We start from the raw sequence: 23,637 nt of genomic DNA, 5'->3' as shown, positions 1-23,637 counted from the left end.
TGTGCCCCATGGGAACAGTCCAGCCCGAACTGCCAAGCCAGGTCCTCCTTGGACTGGAAACAAGCATCCTAGGACCGGTTTCGGGCTTTCAGCCCTTATCAGCCAGGATAGCTTGATCCGAGTGGCATGGAGAGCACGGGACTCACGTCTGAGCATACCCGTCCCACTCGGGGTGACAAATGCAAAAACAACAATTGATGGACAGAATGCAGAACAATGTCATACATTCACCCCAGTACAGAGATCTGGGCCTAGATTCATCGTTTTTTTGCTCACCATGCCATTCCAGTTTGAACCCAGTCATATGCAAATCAGTCTTGACCCTGTGCCCCATTGGAACAATCCAGCCGAACTGCCAAGCCAGGTCCTCCCTGGACTGGAAACAAGCATCCTAGGACCGGCTTCGGGCTTTCAGCCGTCATCTGCCAGGACAGCTTGATTCCAGTGGCATGGAGAGCACGGGACTCAAGTCTGAGCATACCCGTCCCACTCGGGTTGACAAATGCAAAAACAGCAGTTGATGGACAGAATGTAGAACAATGTCATACATTCACCCCAGTACAGAGATCTGGGCCTAAATCCATCATTTTTTACTCACCATGCCATTCCTCTTTGAAACCAGCCATATGCAAATCAGTCTTGATCCTGTGCCCCATGGGAACAGTCCAACCCGAACTGCCAAGCCAGGTCCTCCCTGGACTGGAAACAAGCATCCTAGGACCGGTTTCGGGCTTTCAGCCCTCATCAGCCAGGTGTCGCTGATCGCTTTGTTCGCCCTGAGTTGGCAGGGTATGCCCAGGCGTGGGTCCCTTGCTCACTCTGCCACTGGATTCAAGATAGCCTGGCAGATGAGGGTTATGAACCCGAAACCAGTCCCAGGATGCTTGTTTCCGGTCCAGGGAAGAAATGGCTTGGAAGTTCGGGCTGCACTGTTCCCATGAGGCACAGGGTCAGACTGATTTGCATAGCCATGTCTGAACTGGGGTGGTGGAGTGAGCTAAAGAATGATTATGGATTAAACCCAGATCATTTGACTGGCAGTGAGTGTTTGATTTGCTCAAACGCTCCCTTAATCATCCCCTTTGGTATCGCTTTTTACCAGGAGTTAAGCAGCACGAGTGTGGTGGTGGCAACATACTGTGTAGTGATCAGTAGGAGTGAACAGGTCCTCTTTAACCTCTGTCTTTGGAGTTTATGCCTACAGGATCAATAATTCAAAGTTCTGCTGCTGTGTGCTTAACTTATACATTGGCCTATATCAGTTTGATGTGGAGTGCTGCAAAGCACGAGTGGTGTACTTGCGCTAGGTATGTGTGCCAGGGAAGGGTACAATATTGGGATAATGCAGCACTGTGCAGCGCGTGCATACTACATGCATGTGCTGGGTGTATGTGTGCCTGTGAATGTTACTGTACATGGCAGAGTATGGGTTCCACTTTGGGAGACCCACGGATGCATGGTGAAACATGAGGAGGGGAGGTAGAGAAATACTCCCAGACTGATTTGTGTATTGACGCATTCCTGTGAGCTGAGTGGCATACACTGGAGAAGGATGAGCCAGGCTTCCCTTGTACACTTTCAAAGGAGGCTCTTTTATTCAGAGAGAGATCACAAGGAAGAGGCCTGGGTTCATCTCAGAAAGTATATGGGGCTGATCCCACAATCATAAAGAGTAGGGCTGGAGCCCTAAGCTAACCTTTTGATACACATATCACAGTGGCTGACAGCGAATTGTGAACCTGAGTCACTCCCCGACCTGTGTTGCGGGGCTATTAGCTTTGGAGTTGCTCCTTCTATGACAGACTGCTTTCAAGAGAAAAAGAGGACAGAGGAGTAGGTACTTCAAATGTTAGCACCAACATAAACTTCAAAGACTAAAACCCTAAATCACATTTGGTGTCTGGAAATGGACTCTAAGAAGGAGAACTTGAAACTCTGAAAATTGTCAACTGTCAAGCAGGCAGGCGGGAGGAGATGCACTGCAAGACTTTTGCTTTTGGCCAGGATTGCGGGCAAAGTCATGCTAGTTACCCCTCTGGGTGAGGCAACACTACCCAGGGAATTGAAGACCACCTGCCCTGGAGCCTGGGGTACCAGTGCCTGCCTGCTTGCCCAGATCAGTGTGCATTGTGAGGAAAAGGACAGCATTGGATGGAGCAAGCTCCAGTAGATTCCCAGAGCGGAGTGTGAGGAAACAGCTGCTGCACCGAGTAAGTTGTTTCCCATGTGCACGACAAAGTCGGTGACCCCTGCTTACCAGAGGAGGGGCACCGTGGATATAATTGTGCTGATTCGCACGATCCAGAACACTGAATTCTCCGATCCTCCATGGACTGAATTCAGGCCAATAAGCCCCAGGGGGAACTTGCTAGCTAGATAGTGCTGAGGGGCTAGAACACATGTAACTTTGATACAGAGTCGAGGGGGACTCTTGAGACTAGGACTACTACGGGGACTTTCCCAGAATGTTGTCTAAAGTGAATGGGGAATAACCACGATCGCTAGAGCAAGGAGGGAGTCGGACACATGTAACTGCCTACTAAATACTAGAGCCTGACTTCAGGGGGACTGTGTAGTTTTTGAATGCTGTATTTCCCTTTGTGGTGTTAGTGGTAAACATAAAATACTCCTTTTATAATAAAAGTGAGTATTAGGTTGCACAATAATTTGTTGCTGCTACTGGACGTATTTTGACTTGTGAGTTTGTTGCCTCCCACTTTTATTTACCATCTCGCCTGAGGTAGCCTTGGACGGCTCGGACCACGCTATTCTTGAGTGTCAAGTGCTGAAGGGGTCCCAGCCTGATTGCTCTGAATCTGTGGTAGTTCAGATAGGACAGACCCCGAACATCAGGAGAAAAAGGCCTCAACCCCCACAGTTGGACCCAGCAGCTCCTGCTTTTCCTGTGGCCCTGTGAACAGGTTTCTGACGCTAAAGTCTAGCTACTCCTAGCTGAAGAGGTTCTGTTGGGCTTTAAAGAAGCTGCTACCTGTGCAGTTTTTCTCAGGACAGAACCTCTTTTCCTTCCAACGACTGACTGGGTCAAAATATTATGCTTTCCATCCCATACAATCATAGAATTTTGTAGCTGTTCTTCATGATTTTGCCAAAATGCCATCCGAAATTGAGTTGTAGACCAACCATATGATGAAGCTTGTGCTGCTGCACCGGACAGGAATTCTACCTGCAGTTAAATTGACCACTAAAGTTGATTTAGTTTAGGTTCTCCAAGCAGACCTCACTAATATTGGAGGTTTCAGAGGGCAAATTGAGCAGGATCTGTGATTTCTGATATTAATATGGTTAGGTGCATGTATCATTTTAGGGCTTAGAGATGGGTGCTATACTTGGTCATTGATGAAGTATTAATATATAATAATTGTGTGTCATGTTCTTCGAATATATAGGGATATGAGTGCTGTGTCTTTACGAAAGGAATAAATACAGATGTGGCAGGTGACCGAGCCTTATTGACGTTAGGTGTGCCTTGCCAACTATGACAAAATGGAGTTGTCCGGTAAGTGGACAAGTATAGGAACTGGATGTGAGTAAGGTAATATTTTCCTTAACAGTCTGCCGACAGCCATGTGTCATATTCAAAGACCGCAGCAGACATTTCCCTGTTCCTTTCAGAGAGCAGTGGCTCTATAAAAGTTCTTCAGATCACAGCAGTTCTTTCTATTGTTCTTCAGAGCGATTAGCAGCACACATTACTCTGCTCTTCAGGAAAGCACGGGCTGGACTGTTCCCATGAGGCACAGGGTCAGACTGATTTGCATATAGCCATGTCTGAACTGGGGTGGCAGAGTGGGCTAAAGAACGGTGATGGATTAAACCCAGATCTTTTGACTGGGTGTGAGTGTTTGATTGATTCAGATGCTCCGTCCATCACCACCCCCTTTTATACCGCTTTTGGCCGCCATAAGTGTGGCAGGGTATGCTCAGACGTTAGTCCCTTGCTCACTTTGCTACTGGATTCAAGCAAGCCGGGCGGAAGACAGCTGGAATGCCAGAAACCGGTCCTCGGAAGCTTGTTTCCAGTCCAGGAAAGACATGGCTTGGCAGTTCGGGCTGGACTGTTCCCATGAGGCACAGGGTCAGACTGATTTGCATATAGCCATGTCTTAACTTGGGTGGCAGAGTGGGCTAAAGAACGGTGATGGATTAAACCCAGATCTTTTGACTGGGTGTGAGTGTTTGATTGATTCAGATGCTCCGTTCATCACCACCCCCTTTTGTACCGTGTTCTAACTGTGGGCTTACTGGCCACCTATCTACCATTGGTAAACTTCAGCTGTGCTCTCATTTTCTTTGATGCCATTCATCATGGAATGAGAGCGTCTTGCCCTCTTCTTGTGTTTCGCGCTACCATATCACATGGACCAAGTACATGTCTACTTACACTGCTCCCGGCTTGGGGAGCTATTTTTTTCTTTGTTTTCAAGCACTCCATAGGAGTACTTGTGTTTTCAGGCCGTTTACCTTGTACACATACCACTAAAAAGCTTGCCCTTGTATGTAAACAAATGTATTAGTTAATAAGTTGCTAAAACATAAACAGCACTTGTTTATTTGTTTTTTTACACAATCCAATGGTATTGGAGTGCTTGCTCCATTGACTGTAGTGCCACAGCACAAACACAAGCTGATGGTATTGGAGCGCTTTATGTACTCACCAGTTACATTACCCAATGACATATTTTTTTCTGTCCCTGATCCTGCTTCAGTTAAGGTTTTTTTTTGTTGTTACTTGCCAGTCTCCCCATCCTTTCCTACTTCAACTATCCCTCCATTACCTCCCTCGTCGCTGCTGCATTTTTTTTTTGCATATCCCCTGGTATTGGAGCACTTGTTCCGTCCTCCATCTTGCCATAGTGCGAACACCAGCTGATGGTACTGGAGTGTTTTCTGTGCTTGGTGTCATACTCGACAAAAAACTCCATCTAATCCCCCACATCAATTCCATTGCTTGATACCAACTGCGCCTTCTTTGGGAAATCTGTCGCTTTTTCCTGGAGCAAGACCTTAACCCCTCCCACGCTTATGACGGAACCGCTCCGTCATGGCCCTCGGGTGGGCTGTGCTGGTGACGGAGCGGTTCCGTCATGGCCCGCTCGTCGCGCCTGCGCGGCGCTGATTTCGCACCTGCGCTGACGTTCTAAAGAACGGGCGGGGCCATGACGGAACCGCTCCGTCACAAGCACAGCCCACCCGAGGGCCATGACGGAGCGGTTCCGTCAAAAGCGTCAGAGCGCCGCGCGGCCGCCCCACCCACTTAGCGCTGCGGCGGAATTGCCGCCGCAGCGAAAGGGTTAAAACCCTAGTGCAATCGCTGGTCCTCTCCAGACTGGACTACTGCAATTCTCTTCTTACTAGCCTCCCCAAATCCCACCTGTCCCCCCTTAAATCTGTCCTCCATTGAGCAGCCTGATTCATTTGTGGGGCCAAAAGAAGCGACCACATCACACCGATGTTATCCACCCGTTGCTGGCTTCCCATCGAGGCTAGAGCTATCTACAAGACTGCCTGTATCACATACAAAGCCTTGCACTCCTCCTCTCCTCGCTACCTGGCGAATAAACTGAAACTCTCTGGAGGCTCTAGACCATCTCGTAATGCGGAAAATTTACTGCTTGAACCTCCCACTTTCAAGAAGGAAAGATCGATGGCCCAATCCTTTTCAGGCAACGCAGTGAGAATCTGGAACTCACTTCCGCCTCAGCTCCGGACCACCACCTCCTCCCAGGCCTTCAAAAGGGACCTCAAAGTTCTCCTCCTTCAAAGACACCTCCAAATGTCATTCATGCTCTCTCTATTATCTGAAGGAGACCTCTCATTATTGAAAATTCTATTCTCCATGACTATTGAAGTGCCTTCCCAGTGTGTTCTTGTGGTTGGAGTGTTTACCATTTATTGCAGTATTATCCTTGTACCTGTGTTTGGTACTCTTTTGTAACTTGCACACGTCAATTTTCTCTTGTAACACACTGTTTGCTACCTCTCACATTTTGTTTGCTTTAGATACTTGCACATGCCACCATTGCCTATGTAACGTTTGTTCTTGTGCTGGAGTGACTGCCATTTATTGCAGTATTATACCTCTAACTGTACTTTGTACGCTTTAGTAACCTGCACACATCACTTTTTCCTCCTGTAATGTACCGATTGCTACCTCTTGTATTTTGGTTGCTCACTATTGTCACTTTTGTCTCATGTAACTTAACGTTTGCTTTTGTATTTTGTTCACTTGTAATTTTCTCCTCATGTATCATTACTGTTCCTATTGTGAAGCGCTCTGACACCTTCGGGTAAAGTCCGCGCTATATAAAATCGCATAAATAAATAAATAAAGTGACACATTCATCACTGTTGAAGGCAGGGGGAATCGTAAGTGATTTGTCCAGACTCACAAACTGTTCTGCCAACCCCAAGATTCGAACGTGGATCCCCAGTTCCCCTGTCTGTAGCTCTGTTCGTTACACCACATCCACACTTCACTTCAAAGCACTTCAACTGTTTCTCACCATCACTTCCACATTTGTTCAGCTAGACCACGTCAACACCGAACAAGCATCGGCAAAGCCAACAATCAATGTGAATGTCTTTTAGCCATGTTGTCTAGCAGCATATCTGCAATTTTGCATGGCTGAAAGTCACTGGAAAAAATGCGCCAGTGCTGGCTACCTCATAGCACTTTTCTGTGTGGCAGTACAATAAACTTAACATGGGGGGAGCAAACAGACTTGGTGTCAGCTCAACATCCTGTAATTCTGGGCTTTCGGTAAATTTCAGCCATGCTGAACAGCAGTTGTGCTGCTAGACAACATGGCTAAAAGACATTCACATTGACATGGCCAATTAATAACGCGGACATTACTGAGAACTATTGGCTTTGCCAATGGTTGTTCTTAGAGCTTCAGCCTTTTCATCTGTTCTTCACTTATTCAGATAGCAAGAGCCTTTTCCTCTGTTATGTAAAAAGAGCAGCTGTCTTTTCTTCTGCCTTCAGAGCGCCAGACACTTTCCTCTGTTCTGAAGCTCGCACAGCCCTCACCATCACCTCTCTTCTCCAGACAGCATCAGATTTTTTATTTCCATTTAACAGAGGGAAGCAACTTTACACTCGTATTGACTGTGTCACATACAGCAGCAGTCGTGATCCAGTTTATGCAGGGTACATGCTGCCGGATCCATGGTCTTCGCAGTTAGCAACTGCGCTCTACCCCTCTCTGCACGAGAATATCAGGGAAATCATTGGATGGGGAGGGAGCGTTGCCCCTCTTGGGGCAGCAGGTAGCTTAGTCGCTGAGAAGCTTCACTCCATCTCTGACACCGAGCCAGACAGCAGCAGCAAAGAGCTCTGCTGGTGATAAGTTGTTTAAACCTTCTGCTCGGATAGTAGCAGGCAGCGCAGTTGCTTGGAGGAGCATCCACCCCTTGCACAGACCTCAGTAGATCGCTCAGTTTCATCCATGTGCATTGCCCGCAGCAGTTAACTCAGCTGCTGAGGGAATGCACCACATCCGTTGTTTCCACTGGGAGCATTTGCGGGACCGGAGTGTCAGATGAGGTGTGACCCGGCCCCGGCCGCCTCAGCTGCTGCTGCTAGGAAGCTGCAGCCCTTCCCACCGAGAGCAGCCGCGTCCTTCCTCCTCCGCGCTCATTTCCATGCACAGCCGCGGCTGAGGAGAGTCCGGGCCCTCCGCTCCCCCTCCCAGCCGGGGAGTAGTTCTTGCCATTGACAAGAAGCGGCGCCTCTTCCTCGTGTGCCCGCTCCGGAGCAGCCCTCCCCCGCCCATGCACCGGCAGCACGGCAGGCTAGGATCCGAGGACCGGGCACGTGCCTCCCCCTGAAGAGAGCGCCCCTTGCATGGACTGCGCGTGCCCGTGAAGAGAAAGGTCTGCGCCCCCCTCTAGCCTGTTCCCTTCTCCGAGGCAAGGTCGGACCCTCACCCCCGGCACGGGAGCCCCTCCGAGCAGAAAGGAGCGGCCGCCTGTAGCCTCGGCTCTTCCCCTTGATGAGCGGCCCCGTCGGAGTGACCCTGGGCTGGGGCAGGAGCTGCCGCTGCATCCCCTGACCCTAACCCGGCCTGCCCGGCTTCGGGTGCGGACGCCTCCCCCGCCCCCGCCCGCCCTGGACCTGCAGGAGCCGGGCTTCATCCAGCCGCGCTGAACAATGAGCGTGTTTGAAACAACGTGAGAGAAGCCGCAAAACCTGGGAGAAAAACTGGAACTTGGAGACTTAGTGTGGGGTTTTTTTTCTTCATTTTTTTCCTGCTGTCGTGATGACTCTTTTCAACCCTCGTCTTTTCTTCTGAACAGAGTTCACCTGAAGCAATTGACAAACTCAAAAGCTGCTTTTCTACCCCTTGGTTTTACTACAATTTGGGTTTTGAACATAAAATCGGGGGAAAATGTCGACGCCCGTCAGGTTCAAAAAGGACAAAGAGATCATAGCGGAGTACGAGACTCAAGTGAAAGGTAAATTGCATGCGTGTGTGTGTGTGATGCTTCCTTCCCAGCCTGTCCCTTTCCTCCAAGGATGCGAGGTCTGGGCACCAGCTGAAATAATATCTCCCTCACTGCCTGTTCTACATATGCTGATGAAAGCCGGGCTCCTGGGCATGCAGCCATGGGGGCGGGGGTGAGGGCACATCAGAGCCTCTCAGCTGCTGAGCTTTCATTTCTCAGGTATGGGAAACAGAGGTGTGTTTGTTGATTGTATCATTTGCCTCAGGAAAAAAAACTATATATTTCATCTGCTTGAACATCAGTGAGATGAACGAGGAAAGCCAGTGCGATGCACGGGCAGCAGCTCCCAGGGTGTATTGTTATTGAATTCTGCATCCGGTTTCTGTGCCCAATTATGCAGAGCACAGTTTAACTCGCATTGATTAACGCCACACTTGTTCTCAGGGTGACGGGAGCTACCACTAAAAGGTTTCTCATTTCTCACCCAGCTCTTTAGGTTAATGAGCACTATAATGTAAATATGAAATGGAGTGCTACCTGCCTTAATGTAAGCAGAGGCAATAATACCCCACAAGGAGGATTGGTCAGCAAGCCCGAAAGTGCTTTGTTTTGATGTCGCTTGATGATTGTTTTTTTTCTACTAGGAGTGGTTCGTGCACGTATATTTAGATGGTTGTGTGTTACAAGGGTGGGGATTGCCACGTGAGTCGTGTCCACTGTTTCCGCCTTCATTTTTTCACTGTTTGTTCATATGTGAAAACAGCCGGGAAATAACGGGGTCGTCTTGTATTAATTAAACCCACCATAATATCGATCGGTGGAGTCTCGGCTCAGAAAGGGGCACAATATCTGCTTTGTTCCAAGTGCCTCTTTGTTGAGTTTTACAGTTCACCCCATAGGCTTTAAAGCACCCAAGTGTAGACAGGCAGAGGTGTGCACAATTTTTTGTCTCCACTTCATAACGTGCGCTGACTTGTGCGTGATTGATCTGCTGTTTGAGTGACCACCAGGCCAGGTCTCATTGTGTGCTCTTGCGCGTGTTCCTCTGAGAGGAATGCGCCCAGTGTTCTTTCATCACTGGATGTGCAGTTGTCATAATAGAATACAAAGCAACACTTAACATTCCACCGTTATACGATATGTATATATCATAGTTGCCTGACCTTTGGGAGAGATGTCTGCCCCAGACGATAGGTTTAAACAAGGCATTCACTTTAAAGAATATATATATATTTACATGCCATGCTGTTGATCCTCTGCAGTGTAGCTAAGGTTCACAAGATAAAATATTGTTTTTATATTGCATTTTCCTACCTCTTATGAGGCCCAAAATACTCTAGTACCACTACATACAAAGATGCAGGCTGCATTAATCCAACCTTACACTGGGATTTTTCGATCGATTGCTTCCTCTCATGTGGTGTTTTTCCCCAATAGATCTAATGTTTTCTTGACTTCCGAACTGCAGCAGTCTTTTTTTGCTTTTTGTGTTGTCATTAAAAAAACGCTCTCTGAACTTGCTGCTACCAGAGAATCCTCAGTACCTTGGTTCAGCACTGTATGAATTTCCCATTGAAGACCGCGGCAGTGTTTCTGACACACAGTCGCAGGAAAGGCAGACATTATTACTCACTCGGGCCCCCTGGGGCGATGAACCCTTCCAGTGGATGAGCTATGAGCCCGGCCCGCTGCTAGTCTGGGAGCAAATCTCATACATAACATCATGGCCTGGCTGAAATGAATACAGCTGCGCTGACAGCCAGGCTCTAGTTTCTATCCTAAATATTTTATTGCACAACCCGGTGAGCTGGCACAGTTACTCCAGAATGTGGCTGTCAGCTGCACATCACCCAATCATTCTAGGATGCCTCCTTTAGCACCTTTTGAATTCATCTTTTTTTTTTTTTGTTTTTAGGTGTGTTTTGTCGCTTTACTCTCTCTGTTACGCTTTACTCATCTGTAAAACTCATAGTAGGGGGTTCGTAGGGGACTGTACATCTACTGTACAACCGTGATAATGGCAGTAGTACTAGTCGCGTGGACTCAAATTTAACTTGTCACTGTCCAGAACACCACAAGAAGATTTTAACCCCTTCGAAGCTAATGACGAGCTGGGCTCGTCATGGCGCTTACCTGCCGTGCGCGGATGACAAGGCCAGCTCGTCATGAATAATGGTGATTTTGGAGCTTCAGCGCCGGACGGGAAAACGCCTAGCAGCCATGTGGTTAAATACTGACTTTGACAATGGAGTCTCACAGCTTATGTATATTCATTTGTTTTTTCTGAGCCACTCTTTACCCTTCCTTAGGTTTCATGCAGCACACTCTGGTTATAGGAGCGCGCTTCAACGGAGACCTGCCCAATCCCCAACAAACCCAACCGCAGTTCCACAGAAGACCTTAGACACACACAATAGACCTTTCTCACACAACAGATGCAGAGTGCTACACAGTCTCGCCAACAGCACCTATTGGCGAGACCCACTTCATCCATTATAGAACATTAAATACAGCACTGAACTCGCTGAACATACCAACACCGCCCCATCATGCATCCCATATTGCAGCCAAACTATAGAGAGGACATTTTCTTACTCCAGTACTCCGCCAAACACAAATAGATCACCACTGTCTGTCATCCCTAGACCCCATGACAAAATGCTTATGCAATCGTATTCCAAACACAACACATTAGAAATATCATTTTGAGCACATCACAGCACAATATGCACTCTGTCCTAATATGGTATGGTACATCACAGACAGACATCATGCATAGCCTTAACTGACTGCAGACACCACCTTCAAAGAACAGGAGGCTAATTGGAAAGGCCCTCCAGCTCACTCCTTACCCAAGCTAGCTAGGTTCAGCAGCCATCCAGGGACTCTACTGATTCATAGCTGGTTATTCTGCGTCCTGCCTGTACCCTGGGATTGCATTTGCATTTCCTGTTGTTCTTCATCATATTGTTCAGGCATTTAACGCCATTGCCTCTTCTATAAACTCCAAGTTCTCCTCATTTTCGTTGACCTTCAAAACCTCACTTCTCATCTACCATTCCACAACATTCCCTTCCATGCAATGCATGACATTTCATGTGGCTACATTGACTATAAGGTGCCTCCAGCTTTTTTGAGTCTGTGCTTTGCTTTTTGACTCCCTTGGGGATGTGCGGCCTTTCGAAGATCTTCAGATGTAGCCTTTAGTTTCTTTGGGAAGCATTGCAATGAAGACCAATCCACGCGTCTTCTGCTCATCACATTGTTTTCCTTGGAATGGGCCTGAGGGTCTTCGGAAACTCTTTGCAGCCTGCTATTCAACTGCGACTTGACTGATATTATGGCAGTATCTCTCATCTCAAGGCTGTTTAATTGCATGTGGGTCACTCTTTTAACGAATTGATGAATAATATAATACCTGGGCCAGATTTCGCACTGGGCACTGGAGGCGCATGCACAAGGACGCCAATGCCTAAGATGTTTCTAGGCATCTGCTGATTGCCCCAAACACTGAGATGGATAGCATGTTATTTTCACAGTGGTTTCTCTGCTGGGAAAGGGTGAACTGAGTGTTTCAGCATGTTAAAACTGTGGATGAGCTGTTCACGGTTTTCTCTCAGCAAATGTGATTTTTTTTGTTTTGGTAGCCAATAAAGGCAGGTAATGTGCATTCAGCAGTGTAATGGACAGTGCTTAATTTGAGCCGGTGGTTTCTGGTGGGGCCCACTGGCACTTATTTATGGGGGACCAGCATTTATTTTTACTCATCAGACCATGATCCAGAGCAGTAGGGAGAAACACACAAAAGAGGGAAGAGAGAAAGCAGAGATGAAAAAGAACAGCAAGAGTGAGACAGAGGGGCAGGGAGTGTGTGTGGTTTTGTGTAAAATATGTTTGAAGTGAAATTAAATATACACAATCCTGGTTTTTGGCACCCCGAACTTCGATAGTGACGGTGGCCAAGACTTCTGACCAAAACTTTGGCCCAGGCACTTTTTCTTTTACAAATTAAGCACTGGTAATGGAGGTGCCCGAGGCCATGGACCAATGAGAACCTAATGATTAAAATCAATCAATCATTGGTAAAGCGTACTATATACCTGCGAGGGTCTCATGGCGCTGATTACAGCATATATATATATATTCATATGACACTGCTGAACATTGAGGTACCACACATCAGCGACTTTTCACCTTTTATTCATCACAAGTGGTAAGCACAACCGGCATCTCCTGGCTTTTATTCATCACAAGTGGTAAGCACAACCGGCATCTCCTGGCAGCAAGGTATGTCCAAACGCGTTTTAGGCTCTGGTGGCCCTTGTTCACTGGTCTTGTCAGAAGGCAAGGTTTGGTAGTTTCGCGCCAAGGGTGCAGTGCTTTTGAACTTCATGGTTGTACTGTGAAGTCACGCTGCTTCTTCATTGAGATAAAGGACCTATCAGGGTAGAGCAGAAGAGGCTCCACCTGTTTAATCAGTATTACAATGAAGTAAACCGGATGCATGACAGTGGGTGAGAGCCCAATATATAATTTACATATGAAAGAGAAGCTTAATTAGACATTTATGCTAATTCCATAGCAGTATACATTATTTATTTACAATTGAAGTTATGCACTCGCGCTGTATTACTCTTGTGATTTAAATAGGAAGTGCTGAACAATTTCAGACCAATGGAATGCAGTTTGTCTTGTCCATAGTTTTAGGTAGCTCAATTTAATTTACGACAATGTACATTTTTCAGAGAAAGGAGGTAATGTAGGTGTTTAGAGCAAAGTGATATTGCACACTCCAAATATTACCCCATAGTTTACACAGCTCACATGTCAATAAACATGCGCCACGTACTGCAGCCTTTCGGCTAAGTTTGCTCTATATAAATACCACTTACACACACTCATGCATACATGGTGGCGCGTGCAGAATTCACTGAAAATACGCAGCTCTTTGAAGAACTCTACATCACAGTGCATTAACAGGCCACACACCTACCAGTCATTGAGTCCATGCTTGTCTTGAACCCTTTACAGCACTCTGCTGCCCTGTGGCTAGGCTTGTGCTATAGAAAAACCACATATAGTCATACACATATTTTTGTAGTTAGAGCAGAGAAATGTTCTGCATTCCAGATGTGCTCAAATCATGTAGATTATGTTGCTGCCTATGCATTTTGGTCTAGCGTACCTTTATAATCTCAAAATGGATCAGGTTCTCAATCGGGTGCCCATGGAGATCATCGTACAATAGAGTATCATCTGATTTTTTTCCCCTATAATCTGTTTGATGATCTTCTGGGAAGTTAGTTGGAGAGGAAAACCACACAGATGTCCAACTGCGAAAGAGATAACACGCACGTGAAAAGACGAAAGTCATGGCAGGACGTGGAATGACATCATGGTCATGGTGTGTGTGTTGCGGGATGTGGAGTATCTACATATGATGGACAATGGGACAGTAATGAATAGACCGCCCGGATTCAAGGAATGGGATGGGCGAGCAAAAAGGAAAATGAGATGTTCTGTGCTTGAGTGCTGAAATGTGATTGAAAGCATAAAGATGCCATCTGGAAAGTTAAGCAGTAACTGAGTTGAGCTGTGAGTCAAAATGCACTTAGTTTAATTATTCCCCATTTTAAATGAAGTTTTGGGTACAAGGTTCCTCGTCCAAAGTGAGACATCTGCTTATGAAAATAGATAGGCTGAAATAAGATCGATTCATTAATTCCTGCTTGAAGCAACTGTTTGGGGTGATAGCTTCTCTCTTATGTTTAATAACTCCCTGTACGTCTTCAGATTCTTTTTTTTGTGCCATTGATAGCCCTGTAATCAATCTTTTTGGTGTAATGTATGCAACCTGTGCACTTGCATTTCTTTGTTTCTAGGTGATTGAGCCTAAGAATCCTCCAGCACACATATTCACATGCTACTTAAGATTGAAAGAACTACTATATCCAGGTTGCACCCTGCATAGATAAATAATGGTTGAGTTGTTGTGTGTCGCATGTATGTTTAAATGTCAGCGATCCAGGCATATTTGTTCACAAAACTAAACACAGTACATTCAGTTAAAAAAGTTTTTTGACACTTTATTGGGTTTTCCTTCACTCCGCCAGAGACGGAGAGGCAGCATGAGACATATACAATATCACACATGCTATGTGCTTGTACAAGTGCTTTACACTTTATATTATTATACAGATTAAAGTGCATTCTAACCAGTTACTCCCTCATGTTATGTGTCATAAAATGTGCACCTTTTTAGTCTTGAATAGGTAAATAACTGCTATATCTCAGCCTCTTCCATCCCTCAACCACCTGGAGCAAGAAGCCGGACGCGCTTACCACAACACCCCATGTCACCTCCCCTGTAGTCTATGTTGTCAGCTGTAGAGGGTATGTGCAAGTTAAGACCCAACTTTTGTGCATCCCACAGGTCCGAAGTTCTAGCGGGACTGAGGCCCAGGTTCCAGCATTAAAAATCAGGAAGGTGCACATATAAAGGGGTGGTCTCAGCCAGGTATCTGAGGTTTGGAACTGTGTGTGGGCGGTTTCTGCACGAACCGAGCAGCACGATCCTGCATGCTCCAAATCATGGGGATCTGTCCTAATCCTCTCCATAATGCCTTAGGTCTGGTACTAATCCATCCCACTGGTCTACAATGGAACACCATCTCAAAACCCTGTTCTCTTACCTGCGCATTCTCTTCCCTCTGCTTCAGACCAGAACAGGGCTTCTGAGTGTCAGGCCTCAACGGTGGACTCATGGATTTCCACCTCATTGTGATACATTGCTTGGCCAATAGGAACAGGAGATCTGAGAACCAAGTTGGTACTTTAGTCCTGGAGGACCTCGTAAATGCCTATCAGTAAGGCCTTGAGGGCTGTCAAATGTGGTTTACCTGTGACTCTTGCCATTTTGCTCTGAACCATATCTCAATATTGTCTCAATGAAAGGCAATCCCATAGGACGTGCTGGAAGTATACGAGGAAGTGGTGGTAGCGTGTACAGTCAGTGCTCGTCCCCGAAAAGAGGTGACCTATTTTCTCAGGTGTTAGCAGTAAAAATAAAAACTGCTGAAAAGCCACCATCAAGTTTGGAATCTTTGAAACAGAGTAACTTTGCACAATGGCATATCCTGGGTAAGGTAATCCATCACATGTGCAAGTGGCTTCAAAGCCCGTGAACCTTGTTCAGCCTTCATCCAGCCATCCCAAGAACAGCTAGTAAAAGGGTTGAAAAAATAGCTTGTGACTCATATGCTCATAGTAACTGAGATAAAGCCCAATGTGTGCAGATAAATTAATATTTAAAAAGGTTGAATCGCAGATGAAGTCGCTGGATAAGTGTAACAGACTGAAAGGAATACAACCACAGTGAGGAGTGTGCTTTCCCTCCACTCATAGAGGAAACATTAGCTCCTGGGTGCTTTGAAGAACTTTCATGAAGCAATTGTCTGATTATTTTTCAAATTCTTTCAAGCTTTGGTCCTACAAATAGGAGATAGTGCAGTACAGTGAATCGTGAGATAGTGTCCATATTGCTCTGCTTTAATTTGCATCCATTTACTTACTTGAAACCCTTCAGCATCCCATATCCAGGAGTGCCTTCTTTACCCACATATGCTCCTTGTTCTGACACTGGCAATAGTGCAAAATGAAAGAAAAGTAGCTCGCCCTCTCACCACAACAAAGGGTTTCCATGATTTCCTTTGTATCCCTGATTGTGAGAAAATCGGAATCATCCATCATTTCTAGAGAAACAGTCCTTCAAAGCAGGACCAGGTCTGGCTGATCACGCCACAGCGATCTTGTAAGTACACACAACCCTTCCGTTGTAGTCTGTGAGACCATTGGAGGAATAGAGCAGTTAATATTGCTTTGGAAATACTCCATCCCTCTGATCTCACTACTCTATACGTGTATTTGTAGACCACCAGATTTGTTCACCTTTTTTTTTAATAACACATTTTATTTGGTTATTTTTCAATATGAAGGGGTCACAGCCCCGCCATGGCAAGAGAGATGTACATTTATCTTGTGTCAACAACCATATTTCTAATGTATAATAACACCCCCGAACATGTAGGTGACAAACGAAAAACTTAAAGACCGGTTCCGGTCTCCATATTTGTACAAGCAGTGTATTCGTCATAGTGTGCAACATTAAACATATCCATAGACATATTTTAGAACTTTCAGTGGGGATATACCAGCACATAAAAACAAAACGATTCGGTCTCAGGAGTCCAACTCGGACAAGGGGGCGAAGGTCGATACCACAATAGTCTGCCCATCGAGTCCAGATTTCACGATGTTTAGCGGGGCACCCTCGGGCCTCAAAAACAGCAATTTCAGTCCCCATACATTTATCTAGCTCAGTTTTCCATTTGTGTTGCCTTCTACATTTGCACCATATCCCTCTTGGCCACCGGGTGTGCTAAGAACAAGAGGTGCTGTTTATACCTGTTCCCCTCCCCCCACCACCCCCCATGTCCTCTGTTGAATGTAACAAGAAAAGGCGAGGGTCAAGTGGGAGATCCCATGACAGCACCTGACGGAGACACAAATAAATTCGGAGCCAAAATGGCTGCAACGCCGAGCAGCTCCAAACAGTGCGTAAAAATGACCCCTCCTCCCTATCGCACCTCAGGCACATGGGAGACTGAATAAAACCCATCCGCCATAGGCATACCCTAGTCTAATAAGCGCAATGTATAGTTGTACACTATTTATAGGGACACAAACAACTTACTTGTGCAGCACTGATGGATTTGGGAGAGTAATCTGATGATTAGTCGCGTCACGTCGTTTTGCAGTGTGTATTCATTGTAAGGCAGTGAAGAAGGATCTGTTGAGATTCTATGAGTGCGATTTCACGGTAGGGCAGTAGCTATACGAGGACCTAGTGGGAGGTAGCAGACACTGTACCCACTAGTGGATTAAACCTTAAAAGAAGCTGCCAAAACTAAGGGAAGGGTAGAGAGATAGAGCAGGTGAGGTGCACATGGGAAATGACTAGCTGAAGTTAGATTTTGACAAAAGTAATCGGTTAATTTGTCTTTAGGAGTCCTAATGTGTGGATTTTGTGAAGGTGTTGAAGTAGCTAGGAGGTGACATGAGGTCAGGGTTTTCTGAAGATGGAGATGTGAGTTCACGATTTTCTGTAGATGGCCTCCGAATGCTACAAAGATTGACAGCAGAGTTTTAAGTCCATTTTAGTGATGCAAATAGACGGGGGAGAATCCCTCGCAAGAGTTGAAATAGCCAATGCTAACTAGTGGGAGGGCATAATAAGTGATTTTGAGATCATGTTCAGATTTGTTAATTAGAGATGTTGCTAACATTTGTTCTCATTGGTACAAGTAGAAAATGGAACCTAAAGATTGACTGCCAGCTTATGGGCAAAGAAACGTGAACTAAAGGTGATTAGAATTGCTAACGTGGGGGATAGCAGAAGCATTTATTTATCTATCGTAATGTCTTGCCTAGCACCAACATTCTTCCCTAATGGTCACTTCTTTAATCTTCTATATTCAGGTAACAGCAGGTGGTAATCGTTACATGTGGGATGGACTTCAGATAGGCTGAAGGATAGTGATGGAGTCTGTGCTATGAGCATAAAGTTTCAGGCACGTGGCTGCCAATTCCCGTGACCGCAAGATGCAATATTTGAAAGGAGCAAGAAAGAGGAGCCAATTTGGGCGAACCAGCTTGGTACCACTGCAAGCGCCCAAATCCATGTTGGGTTGCAGAATTCTGTTCCTTCAGGAGGAAGAAATCGTACTGTTTCACAGTGGTCCCACTTTGTACTTAGAGGAAAGAATAAGACAGGATTATACATGTTTTCAGGAGAGGAAAATATGTATTCTGTCATCTGATTGTAGTGCAACTGAATCTTCTTTCACACACCAGAAAAGGGTGTGGTTCCTTGTGGTGGGCAATAACTTCTCTTGAAGTAATGTCTAGGTCTTACCACATCCATCAATTTTCTGACCTGTCTGTTGAAGCAAGGAAAGGGAGCAGTGAGTAAGCATGAGCGGATTTTGCGGATTGGCAATCCGCGAATTTTGCGGATTTGCGGATTCGCAATCCGCAAAATCCGCGAATTCCCGCGAATTTGCGGATTTTTTTTTTTTTTGTGTTCGCCCGTGTTTCTGCCAGTTCGCGAGGGTTTTTACAATTTCGCAATTTGCGAACTTACCTGTCGGGTCGCAAGTTTTGCGAACTTGTTGTTTCTACGTGTCCAGCCTGTTTGGGACACTCTTCTTCATCACTGCCACTCTCTGTCACCACTGCCACTCTCTGACTACTCATGCCACCCTCTGGCCCACCCATGCCACCCTCTGTTTCATCACTACACCCTCTGGTTGTCCAGTGTACATTATTTTCGGCAAAGCAAAGCACACCTTCCCTGCCTCAAGTGACCTGAATTAATTTGGGGCTGATTAATGTGTCACAGAATATTTTTTTAGCTGGCACCTGCTTCCTTAGTGCGCCCTGATTAGTGATCTTTTGCACTTGCTAAGTGCTTTCATTGTTGCAAAATTAGTTACAACACCTGCCCTGCCCCAACTGACAATAATGAATTAGGGGCTGATTAATGGATTTTAACTTCCAGCCTGGCTCCTGCTTGTCTCCCTTAGCTGTAATTCAGGACCTTTGTGGCATATGTGTAACTATTCTGAGGTTCAGAGCAGGGTCACATAATAGTTTCAACTGGCAACTGAACTCTGGAGGGGCCCCTCAGGAAGCACTGCAGGAAATGGCTACTAATGATGTGCCTGAACTTTTGAACCTGGTAAGTAGTTACTTTCAGTTTTGTCAAGATCGTATTTCTGCAATTTCGCACTTATTCGCGGGGCGCGAACTCACGCTAACAGTGCGAGCAGTGCGAGCAAAATCCGCTGCTCGCGGATTTGCGGATTTTGCGGGAAATTCGCAAATCTCGCGGATTGCGGATTTCCCGAAAATCCGCAAAATCCGCGAGCGGAACGGATTTTCCGCCCACGCCTAGCAGTGAGCTGATGTTTCTAAAGTGTGCTGGCTATAAAGCAGTAAATTAGAAATATTGTTTGTGTTACAAAATGTATTGCAGTTTTTATTTCCCCCCCTACTTTCTTTGCTCTACGATGTTGCTTCAAGTGTGTTAAAAGAAAACAAAGGTTTGTTTAGCTACTGACCATTTATGAAATGTAACACTTTGGAAGGAGGGCATGGGGTAAAAAATAGTTATTTAAACCTATATATTGTTTGTGGAAGCGAGTAGTAGAAAAAGACAGTATTCTGGAAGAATTCTACACTGCCAGGAGACTTGAGTGTTATAATACTATTAAAATACTTTACCTAATTCCTATGAATTGCAACGTAACTAATGATTATGTGGAGACTCCAATAACGGCAGAAGGCAATCAAAATATACAAACAACATTTTTATTTTGTTAAGAATGATTTTGAAAGTAGAGAATATGAAAATGTAGCTTGGAGGGAAACAGAGAAGATGTCTAGGTGATGTCCCTGAATGAGTAATAAGAAAGACCAGGAAAAAAGGCACCCGTTGCGCAGAAGGAAATAAAGTGCAAAGCTCTGCAATATGTTTAAGAGGTTGGAAACTGGGCCAAGTATTAAAGGAGTTTGAAATACTGGCAGAAAGAATGTAGGATAACCCCAGATCAAGACAAAGCCCCTTTTCCAGTTTTGGGTGTTTGTAGTTGACGTTATGGGAGACCAGGATAAGAGGAGAAAGAACTTTTTTTACATAGTCCTTCTTCCTCTGTCTTTGACATTATATTGAACTATAAATGCCATTACGTAACTCAAAGATTGTTGGTTTTTCGACCTTCAGAGGCAGAATAAGATTGAATGCGACTGTGTGACCTGCTGGTTATATCGTTTTTTTAACAGTGAGTGCTCACCTCACTCAGATATTACACTGATCCTATCATTAGGACTATCTTGGTTGTATTAATATATTGGGCTTAACATCCACCTAACCCGGATGCGTCTGCTTTCTCAATGCAATACATTAGGAGGCAGACCATTACATACAATTTTGAAAGAAATAGAATTTGGAGGGGTCTTGCTGTACTTAGTGCAGTAAATCCACTGTGTGCAGTTTCTGAATGAGACTGTGTTGCCCTGTTCTGATTTACAGAGGTGCAGTCCACCTTCATGATCGACAAGTTAATTCCACCCCTTCCCATGTCCCTCAAGACCACTGGCTTAATTCCAACTGTCTGACGTTGATATGGCTCATGTGAAATACAATACCCTGTTCCCCCCTTGGAGAGGACTTCTTTAAGCCTTAAGTGGTCTTATGGCAGGAAAATGCAAGGCTGTTCTCAGAAGCTATTGTGTCAATGATTGGATTAGAGTGCACACCCACGCGGCTTAAGTAGAACTCACAGAGAGAGTTTATTAGTTCAACTCTTCAGAATAAACAAAGTTTTCATTCTATATAGAATATATATACACAAATTAAAAAAGTTAGAAACCTTTTTAAACGACAATCTTTTTTTCATAACATAATACGGAATTTGTTTTTATCTAGTTACCTTACAATTGCTTTGTCAACATCTTTGATCTGGGAACAGATTTTCTCTCTGCACTCAAATTCATCAAGTTCTGATGTCCATTTGGCTCAAAAACTGTGTCCTAATTCATATGCATACTTTTCTAGTTCTGCTAGTTTGGGCGTCTAAGAGGCATTCTCTCCTGCCACAGACGGATCTCAGTAGTGCATGTTTGTGTGATATCCTTCCTGAAGTGACACACTTTCCAAAAATCTAATATTTGAAATCTCAGCATTAGAGCAGTCATAAGTATCTGTCACTAATAATGCCTAAGAGATGTTCCTGTATCCCGTATGCAGAATATCAGCGTAATTTAAAGCTTAAAAACGTAATGATTAGAATTGAGCAATCTGTTGAGACTGTGTAAGAATTTGTTTTGAAGTGTTTTGGGGTTTTTCGATTTATGCTAAAGAGGGCGGGGCTTGAACTTTGTTGACTCAGCTGGACAATGTTGACCAACTAATTTATTTATTTTATTCAGAGTTTTATATAGCGCGAACAAGATCTTTACAGATATCAGAGCGCTTCACAGAAATAAGGGTGGGGATAGCATGAAGGTGACGCAACATAATATTGGGTGCAATATAAAATTCAGTAGCATGATCGGATGGCAGTCATGTTCTAATAAAAGATCAATAAACAATCAAATAAGCGATAATATAAGACGATACTGAGTCTTTCATACAACTACGATAAAAGTCAGGCGAACTAATGCTAAAGGGATTGCTTATGCCAGTATCTAAAAGTTACGGGGAGCAAAGGGGACGGGCATCGAGATTCAGTAGGTTAACGTGAATAGTCTAATAGTAGATATTTAGTGAGTAGTATAAAAGGATCGACTGTGTTCACAACTTGCCTTACAACTGGAAAGTTATGAAACCTGCATGTGGTTCAGTCCTCTTATTTTGATAACCACTGTTGCACCTTCCTAAATTCACATTTTACATAAGTACATTATCTTACAAACTTGAAAATCAAAAATCAACTACAAATTAGACATTTTAAACGACATAATTGTATATAGTCTTGGAATTGAGTTTGCAAATGTAAATTGGTGCGGATCTTGTCAAATGAAGGATTCATTTTCAACCATGGAGATAGTAGATGCTGCTGTCAAATTTTATACTGACTCGTGACGGTCTGTTTGCGGGTGGTACGTCAATACGATGTCATGATCTAGCGACCAGAGGTGGATTGCAGAGATAGGTTCCTCTGGACTGTAAAGCTACCACTAGGTGAATCCAATAATACTAGCAGGCATCCTTGCAGGAATTATGTGGATGTGTGGAGGAAGGTGAGCTGAGAGGACTGGCTGACTGGAAGACTCTCTGTCACTAATGACATTCTGTCTTTTTAAAAGAAGCGTCATTTCAAAAGGACAATTGCCGGAACATCACTGTATGGCTTTTAAGGTCCAGCAATGAAACCTATCCCAACCACTGACCCCAATATTAAGCCTTCTTAGGTATTTTTTTTTTATTTCTCCCCCAAAACTTTTTTTTTTCCAATTTGATTTTCAACTTTTGACTCCCTGCTTTAAAACAGCAAGTGTTGTGTGGTTTTTACAGACCTTCCAGGGCGTGGGAGAATTTTCCATGCACCAGTTGAACTTGGGTATCATCTGATGGAGTGAGGGGGGACTCCTTACTGGAGTTGGGTCATTAGTGCCATTCCTCAAAGGGGGGAATCATCTCTCATCTGCCCCTCTGTGAGTAGGCATGCTGCTGCATACCAAGCTGTGAATGCGCTTATGCGCCTTGCAGTCACACGGGCAAAGGTCTTCGCTTGTCGTTTTCTGACTGGCCAGCATAGGCAGCCGGATTAGGCCTTCTATGCTAGGTGACGCAGTTTATTTTATTCATTTTAAATCACGCGGGGTCATTCTTGGAATACAGATTGCGCTGTGAAACGGCGGCGTGGATTAACGTGGATGAGTGAGCGTTGACGTAATCGTGCCAGTACTGAATACACTGACTTCCATTCTGCCGGGCGCATTATTTAGGGATTTTAGCCGTCAGTAAATTAACGATGAGTCTGCAGTGTCACGCAATGCTTGCTAGGCTGGGTTTAGATTATCTGTGGGCATGTGAAATTCTGGTTGCGTCTGTATGAACTTCTCTGCTCACTCTGGAGCAGTTGGCTTTGACCTTTAAAATGTAGCCAAAAATGCAGATTTCTAAGCACCGCTGTGCAGTGAGAAGGATCTTTATTGTTGATTAATAAAAATCATTACAATCAGGAGGTATTCGAAGTACATTATTTTGTAAGAAATAAAATTATATAAACATAATCCAACACGTGTATTTTCTTCAGTCAATAAATGCAGGACAATACATTACTAATTTTCGAATAATTATGGGACTAACGTAACATAGCATCACTTCTACCCATTGCTAAAGTTGCATTTCATATCACATTTTATATTTCAAGTCATTTATGTTTCTTTATTAAAAGAACGCTTCTTTACATATTAATAAGAACTTCCATAAAACTATTGATACTACATTACTTTTTTAATTCCTGAGTTAAAGTGTCATAATTAAAATGCCATTATACATCTCATTAAAAAAGTGCCATTCTTACTTAAAACAACTTT

The 23,637-nt window shown here is 44.7% G+C and overlaps 1 protein-coding gene across 1 annotated transcript in view; it reads left to right on the top strand.

Annotated features, from left to right (window-relative positions):
• The first annotated feature begins 7,720 nt into the window (after positions 1–7,720).
• SRGAP1 (SLIT-ROBO Rho GTPase activating protein 1) overlaps positions 7,721–23,637 on the top strand; it is a 538,479-nt gene continuing 522,562 nt past the window's right edge. Inside the window, exon 1 of the mRNA XM_086919057.1 lies at positions 7,721–8,481. Within this exon, the coding sequence (XP_086775183.1) occupies positions 8,415–8,481 (67 nt within the window). The 5' untranslated portion in view covers positions 7,721–8,414. The remainder of the gene's footprint in view (positions 8,482–23,637) is intronic.

The sequence above is a fragment of the Lissotriton vulgaris genome, chromosome 1_1, assembly GCF_964263255.1.
Source record: "Lissotriton vulgaris chromosome 1_1, aLisVul1.2, whole genome shotgun sequence".
Classification (NCBI taxonomy): Eukaryota; Metazoa; Chordata; class Amphibia; order Caudata; family Salamandridae; genus Lissotriton; species Lissotriton vulgaris.
The sequence above is the reverse complement of the archived record's forward strand: the minus strand, read 5'-3'. Positions and strand labels throughout refer to the sequence as shown.